This window comes from Lissotriton vulgaris, chromosome 6 (assembly GCF_964263255.1).
Source record: "Lissotriton vulgaris chromosome 6, aLisVul1.2, whole genome shotgun sequence".
NCBI lineage: Eukaryota > Metazoa > Chordata > Amphibia > Caudata > Salamandridae > Lissotriton > Lissotriton vulgaris.
The window spans coordinates 81251780-81275353 of record NC_141694.1 but is presented as its reverse complement, the minus strand read 5'-3'; the positions used below and the strand labels follow the sequence as shown (position 1 = coordinate 81275353).

At 44.9% G+C, this 23574-nt stretch overlaps 1 protein-coding gene across 2 annotated transcripts in view; it reads left to right on the top strand.

Moving 5' to 3' along the window:
- The window catches only part of LOC147706829 (ATP-binding cassette sub-family C member 10-like), a 1327484-nt gene that overhangs the window by 728982 nt on the left and 574928 nt on the right, over nt 1–23574 (top strand). For both annotated transcript variants that reach the window (XM_086925963.1, XM_086925964.1), the window contains one exon: nt 6794–6873. In XM_086925963.1, the coding sequence (XP_086782089.1) occupies nt 6794–6873 (80 nt within the window). The remainder of the gene's footprint in view (nt 1–6793; nt 6874–23574) is intronic.

Below are 23574 nucleotides of genomic sequence, written 5' to 3'. Positions count from 1 at the left end.
ATGCTGCAGCCCCTGGTAGGCCTTGGGTGCACTTATGCCCTGGGTACCTATGGTACACTGTACAAGAAAAAAAAATGTAATGTTGGCTTCTTATATAGCGCACTATTCACCCCAAAGGGTCTCAAGGCGCTTGCTTTGGGAACCCGTCCTGGTTTTTCCCTGTGAGATAGCCCCTACTGGGCACCCCCAAGGTGAAAGCCAGGCATCCCGCTGCGGGGGCCGTAGTGGAGATTGAGCAAGCTATTGCCCAGAGTTGCAGAGTGTGAGCCCCTGATTTGAGTAGGCACCGAAGCGAGAATTATCGAGTCCGTGGACATTTTGAGCTCAAGACGCTGCCGTGTCGGGAATTGAACCCTGGTCCCGGTCTGACCTCTGCTTCAGGGTCTGCCTCCTCTAACCAGTGAGCCACACTTCTCCACTAAGAACTTACAATAGTGACCCAATACCAATTGGTAAATGCACCTAAAGTACATGGATGTCAATTTAGAGAGAGAACAGCTAGGCTGTTGATCTGATTAGCAGGCCCACAGCCAGGGAAAGTCGTAAACCAGTGAAGCAAAAAGCAAAAATCTGGGGTGACCATAGGATTGCAGACCCTACTCTCCTACATCCCCCGCTTGCGAGAAGCGGAAGTTGCATTTGCCATTAGACGCGAGAGTTGCATTTTGCATTGTTGGCCGTTGATGTCATGTGGTGCGTCTAAGTGGTGCTACAGCGGACAAAATCGTTCGCAACTGCCGCGTCGCCTGGAGCGGACACACACGTTCGCATATTGCGGCAAGGACAACAAACAGAAGAGCGCACGCTCACCTTCAGCGGTACCGAACGAGAGCTTTTGAGCGGACGCACAGGCAAGTTTTGAAATACATTTGCCTTGCCTATTACAACCATTGCAGAGATTCTATTTCATCCAAGGACTACGTCGGGCGTGCAGCTAGTATTCTATAAAGGAGTGCTCCAGAATTTCCACACATGGTTGGAACTATTCAAACGTTTATGTCTTCAATGGAGACTCCCATTCGAGAGAACTGGAGTTGCAGATAAGAAACTAATACTTCCTGCGGATTCTGGACGTTTCCTCACAGAAATGTGAAGAAAATGTGTGTTTTTTTAGTCAGAGTTTGAGGATTGCAAAGGATTTAGGGTCAAACGATCCGGTGAGAGCCTTGCAGGCCACGCCTTCGTCGATTTCTCTAGGTGTCTAGTTTTCAAAAATGTACAGGCTTGGTAGGTTTCCCTAGGTGCCAACTGAGATAGGGCCTAAAATCCACAGCTACCCACTTTGCAAAAAACAGGACAGCTTTTAGTGGAAACATTTGATATATCCAAGTTGCGTTTTGGTCCGTTTCCTGTAACAGGCACTAGGCTTACCCACACAAGTGAGGTACCATTTTTATCAGAAGACATGTGGGAGCATATAATAGTAGAATATTTGTTATTACCTATTGGATTTTGCTGCATTTGTGCCCTACAAATGTATGCCAGTGTGTAAGAAGGAAGACATTTGGAAAAATACCCTCAAAATCCCATGCTTGTACGGCTACCCACATATTCAGAGATGTACAAATAACCACTGCTCCTAAACTCCATATCTTCTGTCTATTTCAGAAATACATTTTTTTTAAAAAGAATTTTATATAGCGCGAACTAGACCCGAAGATATGGGGTATCAGAGCGCTTTACATAGCACCAGTTTCGTTACACAAGGACACATTCATTTTTGTCAAGCACGAGGAGATTAAGGGCCAGATGTAGGTAATCCAAATTTACCGATTCTAAAATACAGAATTTGACTGATTCTGTATTTTAGAATCGGTAAATGCTACGTAGGAAAACATTCGGTAAGTATTACCGAATCGGTATTTACCGATTCGGTAATTCCCATTCATTCCTATGGGCCTGGAGGCCCATAGGAATGAACAGGAATTACTGAATCAGTAAATACCGATTCGATATAATGGGGAACACAATCAAGGGTGGCAGGGTGTCATATTGACACCCTGTTGCACCCCTGAATAGTGCACGGGTGCACATGTGGCACACATACATGCCCTAAGGGTATGTATGTCTGCCACATCGCACTGTTGGAAAAGCAGAAAATTGCTATTTCAAAGGTTTTCGTTATTTACCACCAACTTGTAGTTGGTGGTAAATAACAAATCCTTACCTGAGGAATGCACTCACTTGAGTGCTCTCTACATTAAGAATTCGGTAATTTACAGATTACTTAAGTTACCGATTCAGTAAAATACCGAATCCTACAAGCATGCCACCTACATTCCAAATGCCAAAACCAGACTGTAACAGCCCAAATTCTGTAATTTCGGCCGTTACCGACCGGTATTGGGCGACCTACATCTGGCCCTAAGTGATTTGCTCAGAATCACAGGACGTTGAGCGTCGTTGCCGAGACTCAAACCAGGTTCCCCAGCTTCAACGTCGACCGCTCTAGCCATAAGGCTACATCCTCTCCCCCTTGATACCTATTTTTAACTATTTTTACTCTACATCTTTCACCTTATGAATTGATCTATACTCAGTACACAATTTAAAACCATTGTATGGTGCAGCTCAGTTGTTGGCTCTTGGTGCCTCGGGTTCTTGGAGAACCTACAAACCCTATATATCCCCACAACCAAAAGGGTCCAGCAAACATGGTGGCATATTGCTTTTGTAAATCAGCTATCATGATTATTTTTTTTATATTCAAATTGTATCGGTTTTTAAGGCTTAAAAACAGCAGCACAAACAGATTTTACATTTAGAGCATCAAATACTGTCACAGATGTTAGTGGTGTAGCCTCAGTGTGAAGCACTAATAATCATGACCAACTCTAGTTTGGTCCCTGGTACCCTCCCCAGCCAGTTATATCAGTAGTCCCCACCATTTCCCCCATGCTAATGGGACAGCCTCTCGCTTCATAGATGGGCTTTTCTTGTGCAGCGTTCCTGTCCACCCCTCTGTGCCATTTAGCAATACTGGCGGTAGGGTCTTTCCACGCAGCCGCAATATCGTGCTTGGCCACCATAACAGCCGTTCCTAGAATTTTTGTATCCATCCGGGTCTCATCCAGGCCATCCATGACTCCTAGGAGTAGAGCTAGTGGGCTAAGTGGGACTTCCCAGCACAGGAGAGTGCTCAGTTCGGTTCCCAGTATAGAGTGAGGGGGGCACCCCTGTCTCATCCCTCTCTGGATTGGGGAGGCGTCTGAAAGATTTCCATTCATGAGCAGGGTGCCAAGTGGTTAAAGTATAGTATTTGCATTAGACTGCGGAAGTGGTGTCCCATACCCGTCGCCTTCAGCATCTCTTCCAGATACCGGCATTCAAAATGTATGGAAAGCTTTTTCAAAGTCGATTAATAGAAGGGCGAGGTAAGGGGTGAAAAGTTGGCGGTGGGCTAGTGTCACGTGAAGGCGCTGTAGGCAGTGCTACGGAGTGGCATCAATCCGCATTGGTCCAGGTGGATGAGTCTATTGAGGACCAACTTAAGGCACATGGCTAGGATCGTTGTATAGATTTTGACTTCTGTGTTTATTAAGGAGATCGGGCAGTGCTCTGAACAGTAGGCCAATGGGGGCTGGATTTTGGGTATGACCACAATTGTTGCCATATCTGTTTTTGGCCGAAAGGCTCCCTTCTCTACCACCTCTTTATATAGTGCATGGAGGTGAGGTATCAGGGTGTCACGGTATGCCATATAATATTCCGTTGGGTACCTGTCAGACTCAGGTGTCTTCCCACCTGCAGCCAAGGAGATAACCCCCTCTATTTCTTCTGTTGTGATAGTTTGGTCTAGTAGGGTCGTTTCTGATGTTGTTAGTCAGGGAAGGAGAGTATGATCCAGTCGCATCGACACTGGGAAGGCTCCGGGGCCAACCTTCCGTGTAGAGCCAGGAATAGTAATCTGCAGAAGGTTAAGCGATGGAGGTAGGTGTGCAACTGGTTTGACCTTGTTGGTCGAGAATCTCTGGGACTATTCGGTTTGCCAAGGGTTTGGAGGCCAGCCAGTGGAGCAGTTTACAGTTTTTATCTCCCCATCCATAAACGTGGAATCCAGAGGACCTCCTAATTAGCTTCGCCTATTCAAGCGATAAGTGGTTTATTTCTTCCCTTAGGAGCTCCAGCTGTTAGCTTTCCCTCCCTCTCCCTGTCTCGGTTGTGGTCTGCTCCAAGCAAGTCGCCTGGGTCTCCAGGAGGGAGAGCCGGTTCCTCACCTGGCGGGCGAGGAAGGGGCATTGGTTCCCCATGAGATGCGTCTCTTGGAGCGGAGGGACATTGGGGGCCAACCTTTGGGAGTACTTCAGTACTGCAGTGTGTTTCACTTTGGAGTGGAGTGGTGCGGCTCACTGGTTAGAGGCGGCAGACCCGTAAGCAGAGAACGGCCCAGAACCAGGGTTCAATTCCCGACGCGGCAGGGTCGTGGACCAGGGTAAAAAACGGACTCGATAATTCTCGCCTCGGTGCCTAGTCTAACCAGGGAACACACTCGGCAGCTCTGGGCATTGAGCTTGCCTCATCTCTACAACGGCCCCCCACAGACGCCAGAGAAGCCTGGTTTCACCTTGGAGATACCCAGAAAGGGACCATCTAACAGGAAAAACCAGGACGGGCTCCCCAGCGGTCCTCAGCGCCAGGATACTCCATGGAGTCGCAGTGCGCTTTACAAGTACACCCACATTTACATTTACATTTGTCAGGAGCCCGTTGACATTCCAGGAGAGAATTCGCAGGGGTCTCTCTTGCATTGGGTTACAGACATAGCGTGTGCAAGGGGGTAGCAATAGCATATTTGAGCTGGCGGGCCAGGCTGCCTGAGTGCCGGAGCAATATGAAGGCCTATTCAGTTCACACTGTAGGCGAAGTGCACATGTGTCTAACCTGGTAAGTTGGGTGCTGCGTCTAGAAAACAAGCCTAAGATTAACCTTGGGACAACGGTCCTGATCCCCCCCTTAACCAACCACCCTCCCTATACTTTGTTAAAGGAAGCTTCTGTCGCCCTAACTACAACAAGTTGCAACAAGACTAAGCTATAGGCTTAGTGTGTGAGCTGCGTGGTGGACCCCTCAATGTGGCAGGATGCGTTTGTCTCTAGAGCAAGTCTCATTAATTGCACCAGCGCCATTAAGGGCAAGAGCAGCATTTACTGGATACCATCTATAGCTGGCTGCAGGGACTGGTTTTAGTTGAGTTTCCATTCAATTGTCTGGCTCTGTGAGAGATCGGTGTCATCACATCCAACAATCAGAGGCCAGCGGGGCCTCCTGTCAGACTGCGTCTCCCCGGCGCATTAGTCTTGTGGCAGGCTTGTGGTTTCCGGTAGTTTGGGAAGTTCACTGGAGGCTCGAGCAGCAGCCTTGGGTGAAGCAGATACCTCTCTGTGGCTTTACTTCCTTTGCGAGAGCCGGTGCGCTCTCTCTGTGGTCTAAAGCCTTCGGTGTCATGGTTCAGGAGCGAGGTGCGGGGTGAGAGGCGGTACTGTGGGGCCGGAGGAGACGTTCCTTGGTCGCCCAGGTCCATGCCTATTCTGCGGTGTCAAAGAGATGGGTTTTGTTTTGGAAGACCACCCTGAGGTGAGCTGGAAACAACAGTCTGTATTGGAGGTTCAGGGGTCGCAATTTCTGCTTTAACTTCACATAGGATCAGCGCTGCGCCAGGACCTCCCTGGTATAGTCCGGGAAAATCATGACTTTGTGCCCTAGGTAGTACAGGGTTGTCTGGGAGCGGGCATTCTGTATGGAGGGCGCCATCTTGCGCAGCGACCCCTCCGCGCGGTCGGTTCCACAGTCAAAGAGCAGCCGCTTTCCTGGAGGGTCGTGCCCGTCCTCGGCCAGTCACCACTGCAGCCCTAAATCTACAGCCTACAGGTCTCGCAGCTTGATTACGCTGTCGCCATCTTATTGCCAGGTGCATATAGGGTCAGGACAGCGCCACGACTGCAGCTGCTTCTTCACAGTGATTCTTTTAGCCCACTGCAGGTACAATCAGCGCACTATATAGAACCACTTATCCAGAGCACTTTTTTCCTATCCCCCACTCCAAATAAAAAATCTAAATGTAGCTATATTTTGGCTATTTTCTGGGTCTCCTCCAGGGGAATCCACAAACCCTGGGTACCTTTAGAATCCCCAGGATGCTGAAAAAAGGGCACAATTCTGGCATGGATACCTTATGTGGAAAAAAAGTAATGAGTTCAAAACTGCCCCAAATAGCAAAAAAAAGGCTTGGCACTGGAGGGGAAAAGGCCTAGTAGCTAAGGGATTAAACCTGCCTACTTTGTGCCATAGCTAGCAGGAGGTTTAGCTAAGATTCATTTAGTGAATTCGAGGATTCATCCTGACAAGGGTTGGGATTATATCTTAAAGTGGGCAGTCATCCATCCCAAATAATTTAATTTGGTGCAATCATGTTGAGTGTTTTGTTAGGAAAGTAGAAATGAGGTTTATCACTAAAGGCTTGTGAAAGGTGAATAGAAGAATCGGGTTTTCTAAGTAACTTGAACATTTTTAACTTTGTTTTTGTCTGGTTGCCATCTTCTGCAAGTGTATGTATATATTCAACCAACGATGCACATTAGCATCATATGAGCCTCACTAAGTCCAATGTGGACATGTGCCACTAGGAATCCAAGTGACAGGTCCTGGGGATACCTCTTTTGATGAGTTCACACCTCAATATACTTTTTGCTACTGGTTCAAATGGAGGGAGGTCATCTGTTGTGCACTATATTTAGCAAGTTTACCAGACTCACTTTGTGAGCATTTTTCTTCTGTTCATTGTTCTCCTCTTCAGGGCGCACTGGTCGGGGTTGTTGGAAAAGTCGGCTGCGGGAAAAGCTCCCTGCTTGCAGCACTCACTGGAGAAATGAACAGGTAACAATGTTAAATGTGTTGAGTTTCTTTGTTATGCTTTAATGTAACAATCACATTCTACTAAAGACCATACTTGGAACAAATAGTCCAGGCTCACATCATGAGCTCCATGTGCCCCAATAGAATGTCTCCTATGAACGTGACTATAGTCCGTTAGAAACGATTGAGCTCTTATTTATATTAGTGCACTATCTGAGAGAAAAGGCACAAATAAAACTAAAACTTAAATAATGTATTTATGCATCATTTCTTTCTTTCTTTATAACAGCGTCAGATCATGACAACAAGAAATGCTACACTTATCAACAAAATTTACTACAAGTAGATCATGAACAACTTGGGTGAATAACATAAACAGTATAGGGGCTACGATAACTGAAGAGTATGTCACAATATAAGACAGTACATATGTCTGCACTACTATATAGATATTTACAGCTGGGCATGAGGACAGAATTGGGAGGTGGGTGGGTACAGTGTGGGGTGGTGGTATACTATAAGCCATTATTTCCTTGTCTGAGAATATATATGTGTGTGGCATGTGTAGCTGTAGATGCACATGCTATGCATACTTCTGCCATCTAGTGTTGAGCTCGGACGCGTGGAAGTGGTTTTTCTCCAAAGAAGTATTTTGAGTCACCAGGTATAGTTACTCCACCTGTTACAAGCAATGTGCCTTCGTGTTCAGACATGTCCCTTTGAGCTCCAGATCGATACCACGTGGTGGTGTCTCCAGGCCTGCTCAGATCCGTTCCTTGTTGGTAGAAATGACAGTTGCAATAACTTCCAGAGCCACCCATCGCATACCTCTTCCTGCTCGAGTGAGTGGGTGGACAACCTGACGTCTTGTTTAGGGCCTCCATCACTTCCTCGATGTAGGAGAATGTCCATGTGATTGAAAGGACTCCATTCTGTTTCTGCCCAAAGTGTTGTGCAAACTGTCTGAGGACAGACATTTCGCCCAGTCTGTAACCTTGCTTGTCCCCTGATCACCAGGTGGTCTCCTGTACAGCTGTCTCGCCTTTCGAAACAAGAAAACTCTCTGTACCTGCTGACCTCGTCGTATCGCCACAGCTTTAATGGTGCATCTTCAAAAGGACGGCACTCCCGGCATGACATCTTCCTCGGCCGAGACACAGAGGGCAACCTTCAGCTGAGATGGACGAGCCTTCACTGGCAGAGTCTGGCATCGAAATCTGTCTGAAAGGGAGCACTAACCTCCCACAGACCTGTTCTCGACCTCATGCGCAGCCTGGGGAGGCTAGCGATCCCAGGCCAGTCATGAGGTCTTTGGTCTGCCACTGACACAAGGCCATGGTCGGCTCCGAATAGAGGGGTCAGACCCGACGCCTGGCCAACTTCTGCTGCCAAAGTCCTTCACACAGCCTTGCCTCGACTACCACTTCGGCTTGGGCCTTGACCATGTTATCGAGGCCCCTATCGGACCCGAAGACTTCTTGCCCAAATCCCAGCTCGGCTTGCGGGTTCATTGAAAATCTCAGGCTCTGAAAAGACCGCCTCCTCCACCACTTCTGAGGATGTCAAACTAACCAATCTTCCTTCAAGCCAAGATGAGCTCGGCATCAGGCAGTAACGGATACACATCCAGCCTGGCACTGCACAGATCCTACCCAAGCCACTTGACGCCATGTGTGAGAAGTTGGCCTGGTATATGATGTCCACTATTCTAGTGGGCACCTTGCACCAGTCCAAACGACCCTTATTGATGGTAGGTTGTAAAGTCAACCTTATAGAAAGCTATCCTAGTGGTAGCTGTGGAGAGCAGCCTTCAGGCTAAGACTTAGAGGCGAGTTAAGCAAGTTGTTTTACCAATTATATTCTCTTGAATGACCAAATGAAAGACCACACAAGGTATATATCAAATATATATGTATTTAATCTAAACACAACCCCTCTGGTCTCTTTATGAGGTCAGAGGTAAAAGTACAATATAAGGAACTTAATTAGCATACGATAAGTTGCACAGTATACGTTATGCCCTAGGGGCCTCACAAACCATATACTAAAATAGTGGTATAAGAACCACGTCTGGGTTAGAAAGCAGGCCCAGGGCCTGTAGAACCGCTGGGGCTACCTGGAACCACCAAAGGTTAGGATGCAGGAGGCCCACGGGGGACGCGTGCAGTGTCTAAACACAGCCGCGGATCACCATTGACTTTTTATGGAGAACGAATAAGTTACAGTTTTAAAGATTAAGGGCACTTCTAGGTGAACTACAATGGAACCCTTTTAGACTTAGACACTTCGAGAGTCAAGAGCCACGGGAGGACCAGAGTACTCGAGTTACCTCACCCACGGAAGCCGGGTGCATAGGTGTCTTTTGGTGTTAGGTTTCTTCGTCGATTCCAATAGAGAGCTGCGAAGAAATGCTGCAGGCGACCAGAGGTGAAGTGTCCGGGTGGATCAGAGATGTGAAGAACCTGAAAGCAGAAGGGACCGAGTCTGTGTCACTAGCCAGTGACCAGGATGGTGGTTAACCCAGCTCTCTGCAGTTACTGCCACTTCTAACCTGGGTGCAGAGCTTGAGTCTGAGAGAAAAGGGGATTTGACTACTCGGCAGAAAGCTGAGCAGTCCTTGGTACGACAGCTCTCATGGAGCTGTTACCAGAGATCCTTCTTTATTTCCTGTCTGCAGTTCTTAATGGCCAAGTTATATTCTTTCCTTAATTTTCTGACTTCAAGTGGGTCTCTTATTGGGTTGCGTAGGGCCTCCTTTAAAGATGAGAGAGCCCTATGACATTGGGGATTAAACCAGCCTTTCACTTGAGATTTATTAGAATTTTGTTTACGGGATAATTCCTCTCTAATAATTTTGGTGATCTCAGCAAAACTGGTTAAAATCAGATCCTTAGGGGACTCTAGGTCTAAGCATGTTTCCAATTCGGGGAGTGATCTTTTTATTATATTAGCTGACAGTACATTCGGGTCTACTTTCGACTATTTAACTGTATAGCCGTTCAACTTGGCTATGGACAAAGTTTGTTGATTAAGCAGACTGGGAATCCTAGGTTGTTGAGAGGTGCACTGAACTGTAACAGTAAGGCTGTTAGGATAGTGATCGTTACTAATATCCACTCCCGTTGCAAAGTTAGACAGGTGGGCTCTCATGTTATGTGTGCATAATATGAAATCTATAACACTCGACAGACCCCTCCCATGGAATGTAGGGGAAAAGGCTATGAGAGGGGCTAACAGGTCATTTGAAAAACCCAAATCTAAGGAGAAAAGATGTTTATTTGAACAATTCCCGGGGTTAGAATGAGTATAATGGGCTAAAGGGCACCTGCATTCGTCTGTTATACCACACTTAACATTTTCATATTTAACACACAAAGGAATATTAAAATCACCGCCCCAAATCAAATTAAAAAAAGATACTGGGTATCTTGACGGTTGCTCCATTAAAAAGACTGATATTTCATTTAAAACAGTTACGGATTCAGGTAGAGACAAATTATTGTAGAAGTTAACCAGAAAATAAGAGGACCCTTTTGTCACCGTTATTCTAAGAATTTGGTAATTCTCGGCTATCTTCAGTTCAGATATTTCCTTAAGTGGAAGGTCGTTAGATAGATAGATAATTAGACCTCCTTTAGGTCTACCTGAAGGAGAAGGACGAGCACTTGAATGGAATGTCTTATAACCCTGTAAATGAATGGGAGAAATCAACCAAGTCTCCTGGAAACATAGTATGTTGTGTTTACGAATTGTTTCGAGCCAGTAATCTTGGTCGATTTTTATGCATAACCCTGCTACATTCCGGTAGATCATGGACAGGCTTAAGGAACAAATTGGATCAATAGAGGGGGGAGAAGGAGTTTGAAAGACTTCAGTTAGGAAGGGCAGGTCAGGAAAGAAAGGATTATGCGATGGATTGCGGGAACCATCCGCCGCTGGGCATCGGTCCCGATTCTGTAATTTAGGGATGCTCTCTGGTGAAGGATTATAAGAAAGAACTTCCAAAATGGGAACGTCTACGTTCTCAATACCTGAAATCATTATGGCTACATGGTCCTTTTGGATCGTGTTGGACTTATTTGCGAGTCAGTCTACCCCCTCTAGGCTCGAAAGAGCCACAAAGCGATTGGAAGTAGCAATATAAAGTTTGGGCCTAAGTTGCTCTTGGGGTTCATTGGGTTTTGAATTTCAACCAGGGCTCTTGGGTAGAAATAGCTTAGTGATCTAGTAGATATGCCTCCCTCATAGCTATCGCTATACCAGTCTCTGATGAAGTTTGTAGCCCTATAGTCTTGAAAATTTATAATTACACTGTCCCCTTGTACATCCTTGGGTCTTTGTCCCAACCATGGTAGCCTCCTAACATTAAAAATTCTACCATCGATACTTGCCGGTAATGGCCTGGTAACACTTAACCAATACGTGACCTTGTTTTTCAGGGTCTGGTAATTTTCAGATTGTCCTGGCTTCAGCTCTGGAACCCCAGTTAGTACTATTACATAAGGTTCTGCTTCAGGCGGGAGGTTTACGTGCTGCACGTTCCTTCTGGGGTTTTTGGCCGCCATTCGCCTCCCCCCAGAATTATCGAGTGCCTGTCCCCTTTTGTTAGATTGCTCTGATTCTCGAGTTTGTCTGGGTTTGGAGGAGGGGGGAGCTGGGTTAATAGGTTGACTAGAGGGAAGGATAACTTGAGTAGTTGATTGGGACTTACCCCTAGAAGGACAGTCGCTAAGTTTGAGTTTTTCTACAGGTACAGAAGTGTTTAAAGGATACCTGGTTGTAGACAGTTCTCTAAGTAAATTCATGTTCGAGTTCCCTGTGGCTTGAACTGACTCAAGTTGGTCTGCTATTCGCTTAACCCTCTCTACGAGGGGCAACAGTAGGGATTTCATCAGATGTTCTATATTTCTCATGAGATGGTCAGGCAGAAACGTGTGCAGGGGATTTTGTTCAGTTTTACTTTGCGGGTCAATACTAGACGTTTTGATGGTTATTGAGGGTTTAGAATTTTTTGCTCTGGAACCTTTTTGTTTATTTCGGCCTCGTTTTCTTTTTATGGGGAGAGATGACACTGGTGTTCTAGCACAAATGGTTCTTGCTGGGAGTTTCTCTTCGAGCGAACTATCAGTAGGGGATTGTGATATTGGTAGAATTACAAACCCCCAAACTGGCCGGACATTCGGATAGATCGTGGAGTTGGCGCGGGATACCAATGTCCATTAATAGAGCAGACCCAGAATGAGGCAGAGAGGGAGAAGAGGCTTTCTGGATGGGGCCGAGGAAGGAGCGTTTGTTGAGCCACTCTGAGGATATACGCCGTTCAGCCTGCTCTATTTCGTGTTCAACGACTGAAACGACCCTGGTGATGTAGTTATCTAGGGTCCCTTTAAAGGAGGTGGATGAGCACCCCGTTAGGAATTTCCCACCCAGGCTAGATTTTGTGGTCATTTTCAGGTAAGGAACATACAGTGTTATAGCAAGATTTTAAGCAAAAAATGTTCACTGCAGTTCTTACTTCTGAGCCCATAGTAGGATTGGCAGATAACAAAACGAAAGGGGGGGAGCCCAGACCAGCTCTGGACAGCCCCGGACGGCCACAGACGGCCCGCCCTTGTCCTGGGCTTCTCCTGACGCGGGAGCAGGGCATGCTTTTACAGCGCCTCCGGGCGCGAGATCTGTCGTGGGCGTCTCCTGCCACTTGTGCCCCTGGGAAGCGTAGTTTCTCCACTCGGCGGCCGCGATGAGGCAAGGTGCGGTGGCGGGAGAGCTATGCGCAGTTTGTGGGGACCGTTCAGCAGTGTCCCAGTGTCCCAGTATAATGAGCAGCGCCTAGTCGTAAACGTGCTGGCGGAAGAGCGGAAGTTGTGAGTTCATTCACACACAGTGTTATCAACCCACATTAGCTTAATGCACCCTCAGAACTGAGAATTAAATATTACTTGGTTACACACTATGTTTCGTACTATGGCTTCTTGCAAGGACACATTTGTCTTTTTACAGTTGTCCCAGGGAGCTCGCGCCTCTCTAGATCAAGAAATCCATTGCCCCACCTTGCAAAAGTCATCCGGATGCAGGAAGTCGGGGCGTTGGGCAGGGAGTGACGGACGTGGACAGGGGGAGTAGGGAGACTCCAAGGAGGAAAGGTGTCCAGCTACAGCGACTCCCTTACAGAATTCTCGTATTATCTGTCCTTAAAACCAACGTGTATCACTTTGTTGCATTTTGTGCTCATATAGCGCTCCTGCATCTTCACCCTGCCTTAAAGGAGGTTCTCTTGATCAAGGTTTCAGCGAGGCCGGATGGCCAATCCCAACTATTCCACGGTTCTTGTGCTGCCCTGGTCTCAAGCAAGAGTCCTGAAAAACTACAGGGCCCAGAATGCACTGTTCTCTGGACCGGATGGATGAGCAGGTTGAACGATGGAGTTGAGAAACTGACTCGTTGGCGTCTTCCCGAACTTGAAAGGGCCCTTCAGTACCTGTCAATCTCTCCGACGCGGGGTTGAACAGACTTTCCCTAAACAGGGATCAAGTCAGCAAGGGGAAAAGTTTGTGCCGCTCCTCTCACCGCTGGAGTACCGGCGAACCAGCCCTCCTCGGCCCTTTTGTCTTTCCGGGATCTCCCTGAAGTGCTGTGGGCTTGACTACTCTCCTAGGAGCAGCACGGTGAGCAGAGCACTCGGAGCAACCGGGTTCAGCAGGGACAACCGGAGCACCTTTGCAGCAGGCACAGCCAATTCCGAGGGTCAGCAGAGGCCGGCGTCTCGGATATTCAGTCGGATTAGTTTGGTCCTCAGCAGAGCTCAGTCTCGAGTAAGGTCACGCGGTGTCTCTGGAGTACCTTTGCATGTGTACAACCTGTCTTGTCGGATTATCCCACTTCACCCTGTTTGTTGCAGTATCACATGGTGGTGGTGTTGACCGTGAACACCCGCACAAGCCTTCCCTTTATTAAAGAAAGGAAGGCCTTCAATGTAGGTTGGATCACCCAAGCTCCAAACAATTGATGTGGAGCCCAGAGACCCAGCAGCTGCAGAGTCAATCTCTCCGAAACCCAGGATAGAGGCTGAAACATTGGTATTATAGCCTGAATACCCTGGACTTGCCATTGTCAAGGACAGGCCTGAAACCACACTGTGTCTAGAACAGCCCTGATGATAGGGAGCATCTGGGAGGGAGTCAGGTGGGACTTCGGCACGGTGATAGTGAACCCCAGCAAATGCAAGAGGGTCACCGTAGTCTGGAGGTGGAAGATGAAAGCCTGGGGCGAGCTCGCCTTCAACAGTCAATTGTTGAGGTAAGGAAAGAATGGAACCCCTTACCTCTGCACATGTGCTTCAACCATGGAAATCACCTTGGTGACCACCCGAGGCGGGCTGGTGAGACCAAATGGGAGCACACTGGTCTGAAAATGCTCTTGGCCAACTGTGAATTACAGATAGTGTCTGTGGGAAGGCAGGACAGGAATGTGATAGTATGCGTCCTGCAAGTCCACCGCAACCATCCAGTATCCCGGGTAATGGGCAGACAGAATTTGAGCGTGAATGAGCATCCTGAACTTCAAGAAGAAGTTGAGAGAGCACAGAAGTAATTTAAGAACACTGTGGTCTCAGTACGAAGCTAAGATAGGAAGATCACAAACACGTAATGAGAGTCATGAATAATGATGTTTGCGTATATTATAAAGTGTAAATATTTGATACTATTATGGATTGATAAGAACATGATACGATTAGAAGAGAGAATTATTCTCTCCTGTATGATGCGGGGATTATGCATACATATTATGCATGTGTCACAGACTTGATCAATGGTGTGTGCACGAGGTTGTTGGTATTGCGGGCTCTTTATCATTGATTGAATAGCACTTGAGAATGTGATTGTAAAGGCGCATTTTGTATTGTTTCCAGCCCTGAGGAAGCCGGTTGGTTGTCTTAACCACGGTGAACGCGTTGGCAAAAGGGAATGGAGTTGGAGAAATAAAACAAAAAAATGACCTTCAAGAGCCTAATGGATAATTGTTGTGTTCTTGTGCTAAATAATGTTATGATTGGATTGTGATAATTGGTGTGCTCCAAACAATGCCATTCTACTGATTCCCCCACCCTCTCTATGGCTCCCTTGGCCAAAAGAGCCACACTTCCCGATGAAGCAAAGAGAGACGATCCTACCTCAGCTTTTTGTAATTGAGTGGCACGAGTGGGTTGGGTGGTGGTATCCAGAAAAGGGAGCGATTAACCCTTTTAGACAGTTTGCAAAACCCATTGCTCGGATGTTACTAACAGCCAGTGATGCAGGTGATGATGTATCCTGCCTCTGCCTGGATGGTCATGGTGATGAAAGGGCAGGCTAAAGGGATTTGGAGGCTGCGGCTTTGGGTTGGGGGACTGACTCGAGCTCTGGCTGGAAGTGTAGTGTAGTTCCTATATTCCCAATAGGCTCTGCACATTGGAATAGTATATCCTATAGATTTGACGTAGGACTGAAGTCGACTAGGTCTCTACTAAATATACTAGACTTAATTGTGAGTGCCAGCTAGCTCAGAGATCACTAGAAACTTTCTCGAGTACACAAGAAAGGATTAGTTTCTGATAACCGCATAAACATGACAACTTTGTTTCCCAAGAATAAGAAATCTATCTCTAGAGTCGCGGAAACAATACATAGTTATTTCAATCAGTCAATCGTGCATGCTTCGTTTCACCAGAGGTGCAGAGAAATAGAGAGTCGGGCGTTTTCAATGAAAGGGTATTTATTGAACAGTCTTCTTTCTCATGCAGAGGAAATGAACTGCTACAATCGTAATACTGGTTGCAAAGTATAATGCGTACAGTACGAAGAGTATTATAAAATAATATTGTAAAAGCATGATATGGTTTCTAAGTAAGCATGGGCAAATTTTGCGAATTTGCGATCCGCGAATTTGCGGATTTGCGAATTCGCGATCCGCAAAATTCACGAAATTGTGCGAATTTGCGGATTTTTGTTTTTTAGCGTGTTCGCGGGGTTTTTTGCGTGTTCGCGGGGTTTTCTACGTGTTCGCTGGGCTTTTTGCGTCTTCGCGAGCCGCTTGCATAGCGAAGTTACCCATGCAGTCGTTTATGGGAGAGGGAGAGAGAGATAGATAGATAGATAGATAGATAGATAGATAGATAGATAGATAGATAGATAGATAGATAGATAGATAGATAGATAGAGAGGGAAAGACAGAGGGAGAAAGAGAACGAGAGAAAGAAAGAGAGGCCAGATCTCTGAAGGGCCAGACTCCTGAGGTGCCCCTACAGAACATACAGCTTTTTATTTTTAGCAAAATGCATATGAAAATTGTGCTGTAAAGGTCTCTTTTAGTTTAACCCCTCCTGACAACTCAAAATTAGTGTATTTGCCATCCTCTCCCTTCTTCCTGTTTTTTATATCTGTAAGTGCTTCCTTATGAGGTTTAATTCCTTGGACAGGTGCCTCGTTGCCTACTTGTAACTATTCTCTGACCCTGCTTCAGGGGTCAGAGCAGGGTCAGAGAATAGTTGCAAGTAGGCAACGAGGCGCCAGGAAGCAATTAGCAGCAGGTGTCCAAGTTCAAGGTAATTTGTTTGTAACCCTTTTGTAAAAGGTTACAAAGAAATTAGGTTCAACTTTTGCACCTGCTGCTGTAACCCTTGCTTGGCTGAAAATTCGTCCCCGCTGATTCGCGGATTTTACCGCGATGTCGCGAGATTCGCGGATCGCGAAATTGCGGAAAATCTGCAGATTCGCCCGCGAAACGGATTATACGCCCACCCTTATTTCTAAGCCATAAATACATAGAATACATATATTTATAAATAAAGACTAAAAGTACTCAACTGGTGCTTCTAAAATACGCCTACCCCGGTGTACTTAACCTACGTCTAGTACAAGGGAAGAAGTAAGTGAGGTGTAGCTTAGTTTAAGTATTCTTTTGCCAAGAATCTAATCCAAGAATTCTCTAAGGGTCCAATCAGCTCTGTACCTTGGTTTTAGAATGAAGGAAGTCTTGTATCTCTCTCGAAGGACTCGATTTTGCAACAACCCGCAAGGGTAGGTGAAAAAACACTGGAGCTGTTTTTCTCGGCAAGAGAAAAGACAGCATCTCTCAGTGCGTCTGCTGGAGGGTCGGCTTCCTTCGGCACTTGCTGTAGCAGGGCGTCGGGCAAGTAGTTAGTCGAACTGCTCCAAACCACTGTGTGTCTATTTGGGCAAGTGTGGGCATATTTATACCTTGAAGGTGCTGAGTTTGACGTAAAGTTGGACATAATACCGTCATCAAAGACTTAGTTCTTTGAAAACTCCATGAGTTCTTGGATAAATCAATATTCATGCAGGGGGAAGTCCCTGACTGCTGAAGGCGGGTTTTTCCAAGAAATCGTTGTAGATTTTCTGAACTAGTGGAAGTAGCCAAGCCGTATTAGGACTACTTAAGCTATGTCTTAATATGGTTATGATTTCTATACCTATATAAGCATAGGGTATTTTATACCTATATAAGGGCATGAAAGAGGAAAATTAGACTAGGGTCCTAAAACACTATACAACACCCACTCCACGTATTATATCTAATATTACTAAATCCGTAAGCATTTAAAACATAACATAAGCATGTGTTCACAATCTGATAAGGTTGCACACGAAAAATGAGCATTTGTATAGTACGCATTTAAAAGCAATAGGCGTCTTTCAAAACATGAAGTATGATATTGGCAAAGCTAACTGATGAATCATGTAATGATATTTATGAAATGGCTCTAAGTTTACAGAAGAAAAAGTTGAGACCATTCCATGGTAGAATATATATATATAAATGTTATTTGTATTTTCAGAGGACAAGGTCAAATACTGTCTCTAGGAAGTGTTGAATTTCTTGTTCTCTAAGAATAGTTCTACTTTAAGCAGATTACTTTGTGGCAAAAAAAGTAAATCTTTCAAGTTCTTTGGAAAAAAGTCAAAATTAGCCGTAGAAAAATAGAGTTCCAAAGCTTTGGAATGATTGTTATTAAAAATGAAGGCCAAATTCAGAGTTCATGGAACGCTGTGTGCGGATTTCAAAAGTTATTCTCGGTGTCAGGAGAAAACATCAAATCGTCTAAGCTGGCAAAGAAATCATCTACCACAGTAGGTGAAAGTGGAACTACTTCATCAAGCAGATCAATTGTGCACAGATGAGAAGCATCGCCGTCAGCGTCAGTTGCCGCGTTAGCAATGTTCATAACAGATGGTACCTGTGTGCCTGTTGTTCCTCGTATCTCACTTCCAGTTGGATTTGCTGGTGAGACCTCAATGAACGCCGTCATCAGAATTGGTAGCCGTTGGGGGCAACACAACACGTGAGCCATTACCGGACTCAGTAATGCGTCTGCATCCGTTGGCGCAACCAATGGTAGTGTTAGACAAACATCTAACACGCATTCTTCTCCGCAAAGCAGGCATCGTAGAACAGGTAATTGCAATCTTGGAAGATTGGTCTGAACGAAAGAAACAAAGTGGTATTCAGATCTCTTAAACGAGCCAAGCCAAGAATCTGTGTAATCCTGTCACGATACCGCATGGCTAGGAGAGCTTGTTCCATGGTAGTCTGGGTATCATTGGTGACTGGACTTGCCATATCGGAGCAGAATAAACAAAAATAGAATTCCTGCTACGAGTCCCAAAATGAGAGGCAGGCCGCCGAACACAGAGTGCACGAAATTTGGAAAAATGCGGAGGACTGCTTCAAAGGGTGCTAAAAGTCCCGAAAAAATCGTCTTAAATACATGTGCAATACCGCTGGTATCAGACATGTTTAAGATTTGACCTAACATTTCTACGAAATGTACTGGGCAGTTTGTTGATAATAATGCATGTATCTCCGCAGAAGTCCTTGCAACTAGCAGATGATATGTTTCTCTAGACGAGGTCAGTGGCACAGTTTTTTGCAAAAGAATGGCTTTCATTCTGCTTAAAGTATCAATTCGTATAGAAGAGATATTCAGTGAAGGCCATAACGCCGACTCCCTGTCTGTCTTGCTTTTTGGATACAATACTTGCATACAACAAGTGACCCTGGCTGACACACTAACTAGATACTCTTTTCCTGGCAACATGCCACAACAGCTGTGATCATTGAGCATAACGTAGCTGCCATTCGAAAGCTGCCTGAAAATTGGTTCTATCACTGCTGCTGGAGAACCGTGCAGATGTCCAAGAGAGCTTATTTGAAGAACCTTTTCAGGCTCCGTGTAAATTAATACCTTTGCATAAAAGTGTTCTGCTTAGTGAGTTCTTACAATTTTTTCCACTAAGAAATACTTTACCCCACTCCAACATTTGTGTGTGTATGGTAAAATCCAGGTTGACTTAATGTATCCTTTACCCAACCTTTCATACAGGCTTGCTGGTATATGCTGTAGACAATACTGAAATTGGAAAATCGTCACTGGTATTGTGATGGTGCCATGTATTATCCATTCTATGACTGTTTCTCAGAAACAGTTAATGGTAATCTTTCCAGTTTTTCAATGCTCAGCACCGTATAGTCTGCTCCTCTTTGTGCCAAAGAGATTTGTTTATCTGTAAGGTTAAAGACAGTAAACAATGACGTGGTATTGATTAGACGCCATGGCACGTAGCCTGAACTGAGATTTTGTAATGTCCAGCCTAGCAGCATTATAGGCCATGTTGTAACATTAGCAAGTCCTGCTCTATTATGTTAATAGCAGATGATACAATGCTGTCCAAAGAATAAATTCTGGAGGACAGAGTTGTTAACCCATTGTCCACTACAGAGAGAGCTTTCTCTAAATTCATACAATCAATTTCTCGTATTCTTTCTGCAGTTTCCATTTGTGTGACTTTCCATGCTTCATTGTAAGCTGAATATATACCGCCGTATATGAAACTTTTTTGACGTGGTTTAGGAGGTCCAAGTAAGAAGTCTTGTAAGTCAACGCCTTCTTTAAGTAAAGTTAAGTGTAGTTTAATTTCTGGAAGTGTGGATTTCTGTAGCCACTCAAGGCATAGTTTTCCTACACTGTATGTGGTGACTATCCCTGGATGTTGTCTCTGGGAATATCTCGGATCTGGCCTGTTCATTTGAACCCTTGAGTTATGTTCAGGAATCTATCTTGACAGTTATTCGTGTTTGTGGGCCAGATTAACAATTTTTTCCAATCTGGATTAGTTCTGTTCTGTTGTAAAATCTGTTTTACGTCTACCTCTTCATCTGCAGTACCATTACTGGACAGTTTGTTCAAATCTTTTATCTTAGCTAAGCCAAGACAAGATGTTTGTTGTACAGTGTCATTTAAAAACATTATTTGTTCTGGGATAATGCAGGCTCTGAATAAGGCTTCTAAACCTTGTACCTGCCAGTCTTTTGTGCCCCAAACAGTTTTTGTCTTAATGTTGTCTTTCCAAAAGTTAAAACCTAAAGTAGACAGCTGAGCATAAAAGTTCGCAGAATAAATTTATTTAGTATTGGTCAGCATGTTTTTCATTCCTGTCTTATTCATATTTTTTAAATAAAACGTTTCTGGATTTGTGACATTATAACCTGAGAAGTATGGAAACTTTTAATAAAATGTTTTTGAGCTGCCCTTTGGCGGCGTTGGACAATGTTCCCATTGATTATGAGTAAAAACATTTCTAGGCTTTGCAGATTTGTGCAAGTAATGGTGACCATAATGATTAAAACAATACATTTGTTCATAATCTGATGAACCTTCTAAGTATTCATGTTTAGTGAATTTAGCTGACATTTGTAAATCTGTCCTCATATTATTAACAGTTTCAAAGTCCCAATCATCAGAAAATGTGCTGGGTGAAACAAAGTCACTCAAAGAAACCTTAAACTGGTGTGGAATCTTCAACAGCTCCACCGGGACATAAATGTCATAATCAGTTGTGTCCCATGCTATACCACCAGGTATAGGAACGGCTGTGATGGTCACTGAGGACAGGTCTCTTCGTTCACAATGAGATGATTTGTGAGGTTTCAGGAGCAAGTTGGTGTTCTTACTTGCTGTGTCCATTGTACTGTATCTTTCCCAAACTTAAAACAAGAATGAGCCAGAGCAGGAGAAAAAGTACACAATCCAAACTTCAACCCATGGTGAAACCAGATATGTTTTTTCAAGTTCACGAAAGAGTTCTGTCATTTTTGCTTTGAAAGTTTTATTTGCTGGCGTAGTTTCAGGTTCACTGGGATCCTCAGAAAATGTATCAAAGTTGATGAAATAGCCAGAAGCAGTTCTGTCAGTTGTTGGGATTGCATCCGGGTTTTTCGGAATCGCTGGAGCTGTTTCTTCCTTTGTCATATTAGTATAGTCAGAGGCTATATCATTGTAGACTGGTGTTTCTTGACGAACTGTTATTTGGGTTTCAAGAGGCACAAGTTCCATGGCTTTGTTGCATAGTCCTTCTTTTCTTACTGTAGGTTTATCAAAGGTGATTAGTCTTTCAGTTTGAACCTCTTGGATAGTAGCCAGATTTGGTCATCTGCTACTTCTCGGGAGTCCACTGGGCCTACTACTTATTATCGGCCACATGATGTGGTTTGACCAGGTCGGTGGACACAATTCTGTTCTCCCTTTTTCCAGCAAGCGGCGGTAGTAACACTGATCTTGTTCCAAGGATTGTTAGGACAGGTACTCCTTTTCTGTAAGAAGGCCCAAATTCCTTCTTTACAGCGATCTTTTCCCTGACTAGATCCCCAATCTTTGGAATCCAGACAGGCCTTGCTGGGACAGGTGGCTTTTCTTCAGTGGTCGTTGGCTTTTGTGTTGTGTTACTCAGACTTCTTCTTATTTTATTTAAGTCCTGTAAAACAGCCAAACTGTCTTTGATATCAAAGGGTTTCTGTTCCATCACTGAAGTTTGACAATCAAGATCCTGGATGAGTATTCTAGTACCAAATAGTAATTCATATGGAGTGATTCCCCTCAGAGAATTTCTTGGCCAGATTACTAAGACTACGTTGGACACTTATTAGATGTTTGACCCACCCGTCACCCGAACCTAATACCCTAGCTGTTATAGATTGCTTTATGTCATGTTTTCTTCTTTCCACTACCGCATTTCCCTCAGGATGGAATGGACTTGAGTACCGCAATGCAACGCCCAAGCTAGCCATGGCCTCTTTGTAAGCTCGAGAGCTAAACGCAGGACCCTGGTCAGAATGTAGCGTGCCAATTATGTATGTGCTGATAAAGACTCGCACATCTTTTATAACAGTTCTGGCGTCAGCCGAGTGCTGGGGCCATATCCAAATGAATCTTGTGCAGGAATCCACTGTGACCATGATATACATATAGTTGCCATCCCTCTGTAAGGGACTACAGTGGTCCAGGTAAACACATGCTAATGGTTTATCTGAAATTAGAAGGGGCGTCTGCGCAGGTCGCTTCACTGTGGAAACTTTCATTTTTTGGCAGATTTCACATTCTAGAACAAAATTTCTATCTTGTTTCCTCATGCGCGCCCACCAATATCTCTGTTTTAATAACGATACTGTGGCTGACACTAGTGCGTGTGCAGAGGAGAGTCCTTCATGTGCTGCTAAGATTAGTCCTAACTTATGTTCCATGCTTAGGATTGCCTTATGCCCCACTCCAGGGATTCGAGCAAAAGGAACATTATTTGCATCAGTTATATATGAGTACTTTACTGGAAAGCCTTTTGGGAGTGTCTTACCACTGTCTTTTACTGAAGCGGTGACAGCTTGCATTATTTCGCTGTCTATTTTTGTTTTTGAACAAGTGATTGCAGCTACGGAAACTGTTTGCACAGCTACCTTTGTGGCTTCATCAGCCAATGAATTCCCTTCAACGTGAACGCCATCACGCTGATGACTCAGTGTATGAATCACGTGAGTCTTTTGTAGTTCTTTTTGCAAAAGGACTACTTGTTCCCAAATCACTTTATGCCTAATTTGGACACCTTTAGCGTCTTTGAAACCGCTTTGAACCCAGTTCTGCAGATATTCATTGTAAGACTGGATGCAGTAATACGAATCGCACACTATAAGTGTGGGTAATTCGCGATCGGTATTCTCAAGCGCCATCTTGAAAGCCTGTAGTTCAGCTCGCTTAGCTGTACAGTCTCCGAGTGATTGAGTTTTAGTGACCATAGGTCGAAATTTACCTTAGCGCCAGCGACCTTTAACAATCGCGCACGCAGCACTATAGGCTTGTTTACCCCAAATTGCGGGCTGTGCTGATCCGTGTGTATAGATTATACAGCCGTAATGTTCTAGAGACAGAATTTCGGTCAGCAGAAGACATTCTAACTCGTATTGTAGAAATTCTTGTGTTTTCAAATAGGGGTCAAAAACGTATTCAACGTCTGTTGCAGCAAGAGAATTAACCCATTGTATCCATCTTGGATGTAGAGCTTTTGCATTTGGAATGCTTGCCTTTGTTACTGCCTCTAAGGCAGATACAGGTGTAATGATTTTAATGAGCTTACCCTGTGCGAGGGCTCTCTCCTTTGCTACAGCAGTCTGAACCGCTGTCAGAATTTTTTCTGTTGAAGTGAATTTCAATTCGGCTTGTGTGTACAAGTGTGATGTGTAAGCTATTGGTACCTTTTCACCTTCGTTAAAGGTTAGCTATGTGAATACGCATCTCCCTTGGATGATTTGGATCACAAGATTGCGCACGTTGTCGCGTGTTTGTAACTGTGTTTTTGCTAACATGTCCATTTGAACTGAACCCAAAATTTCTGTGTGTTTTTG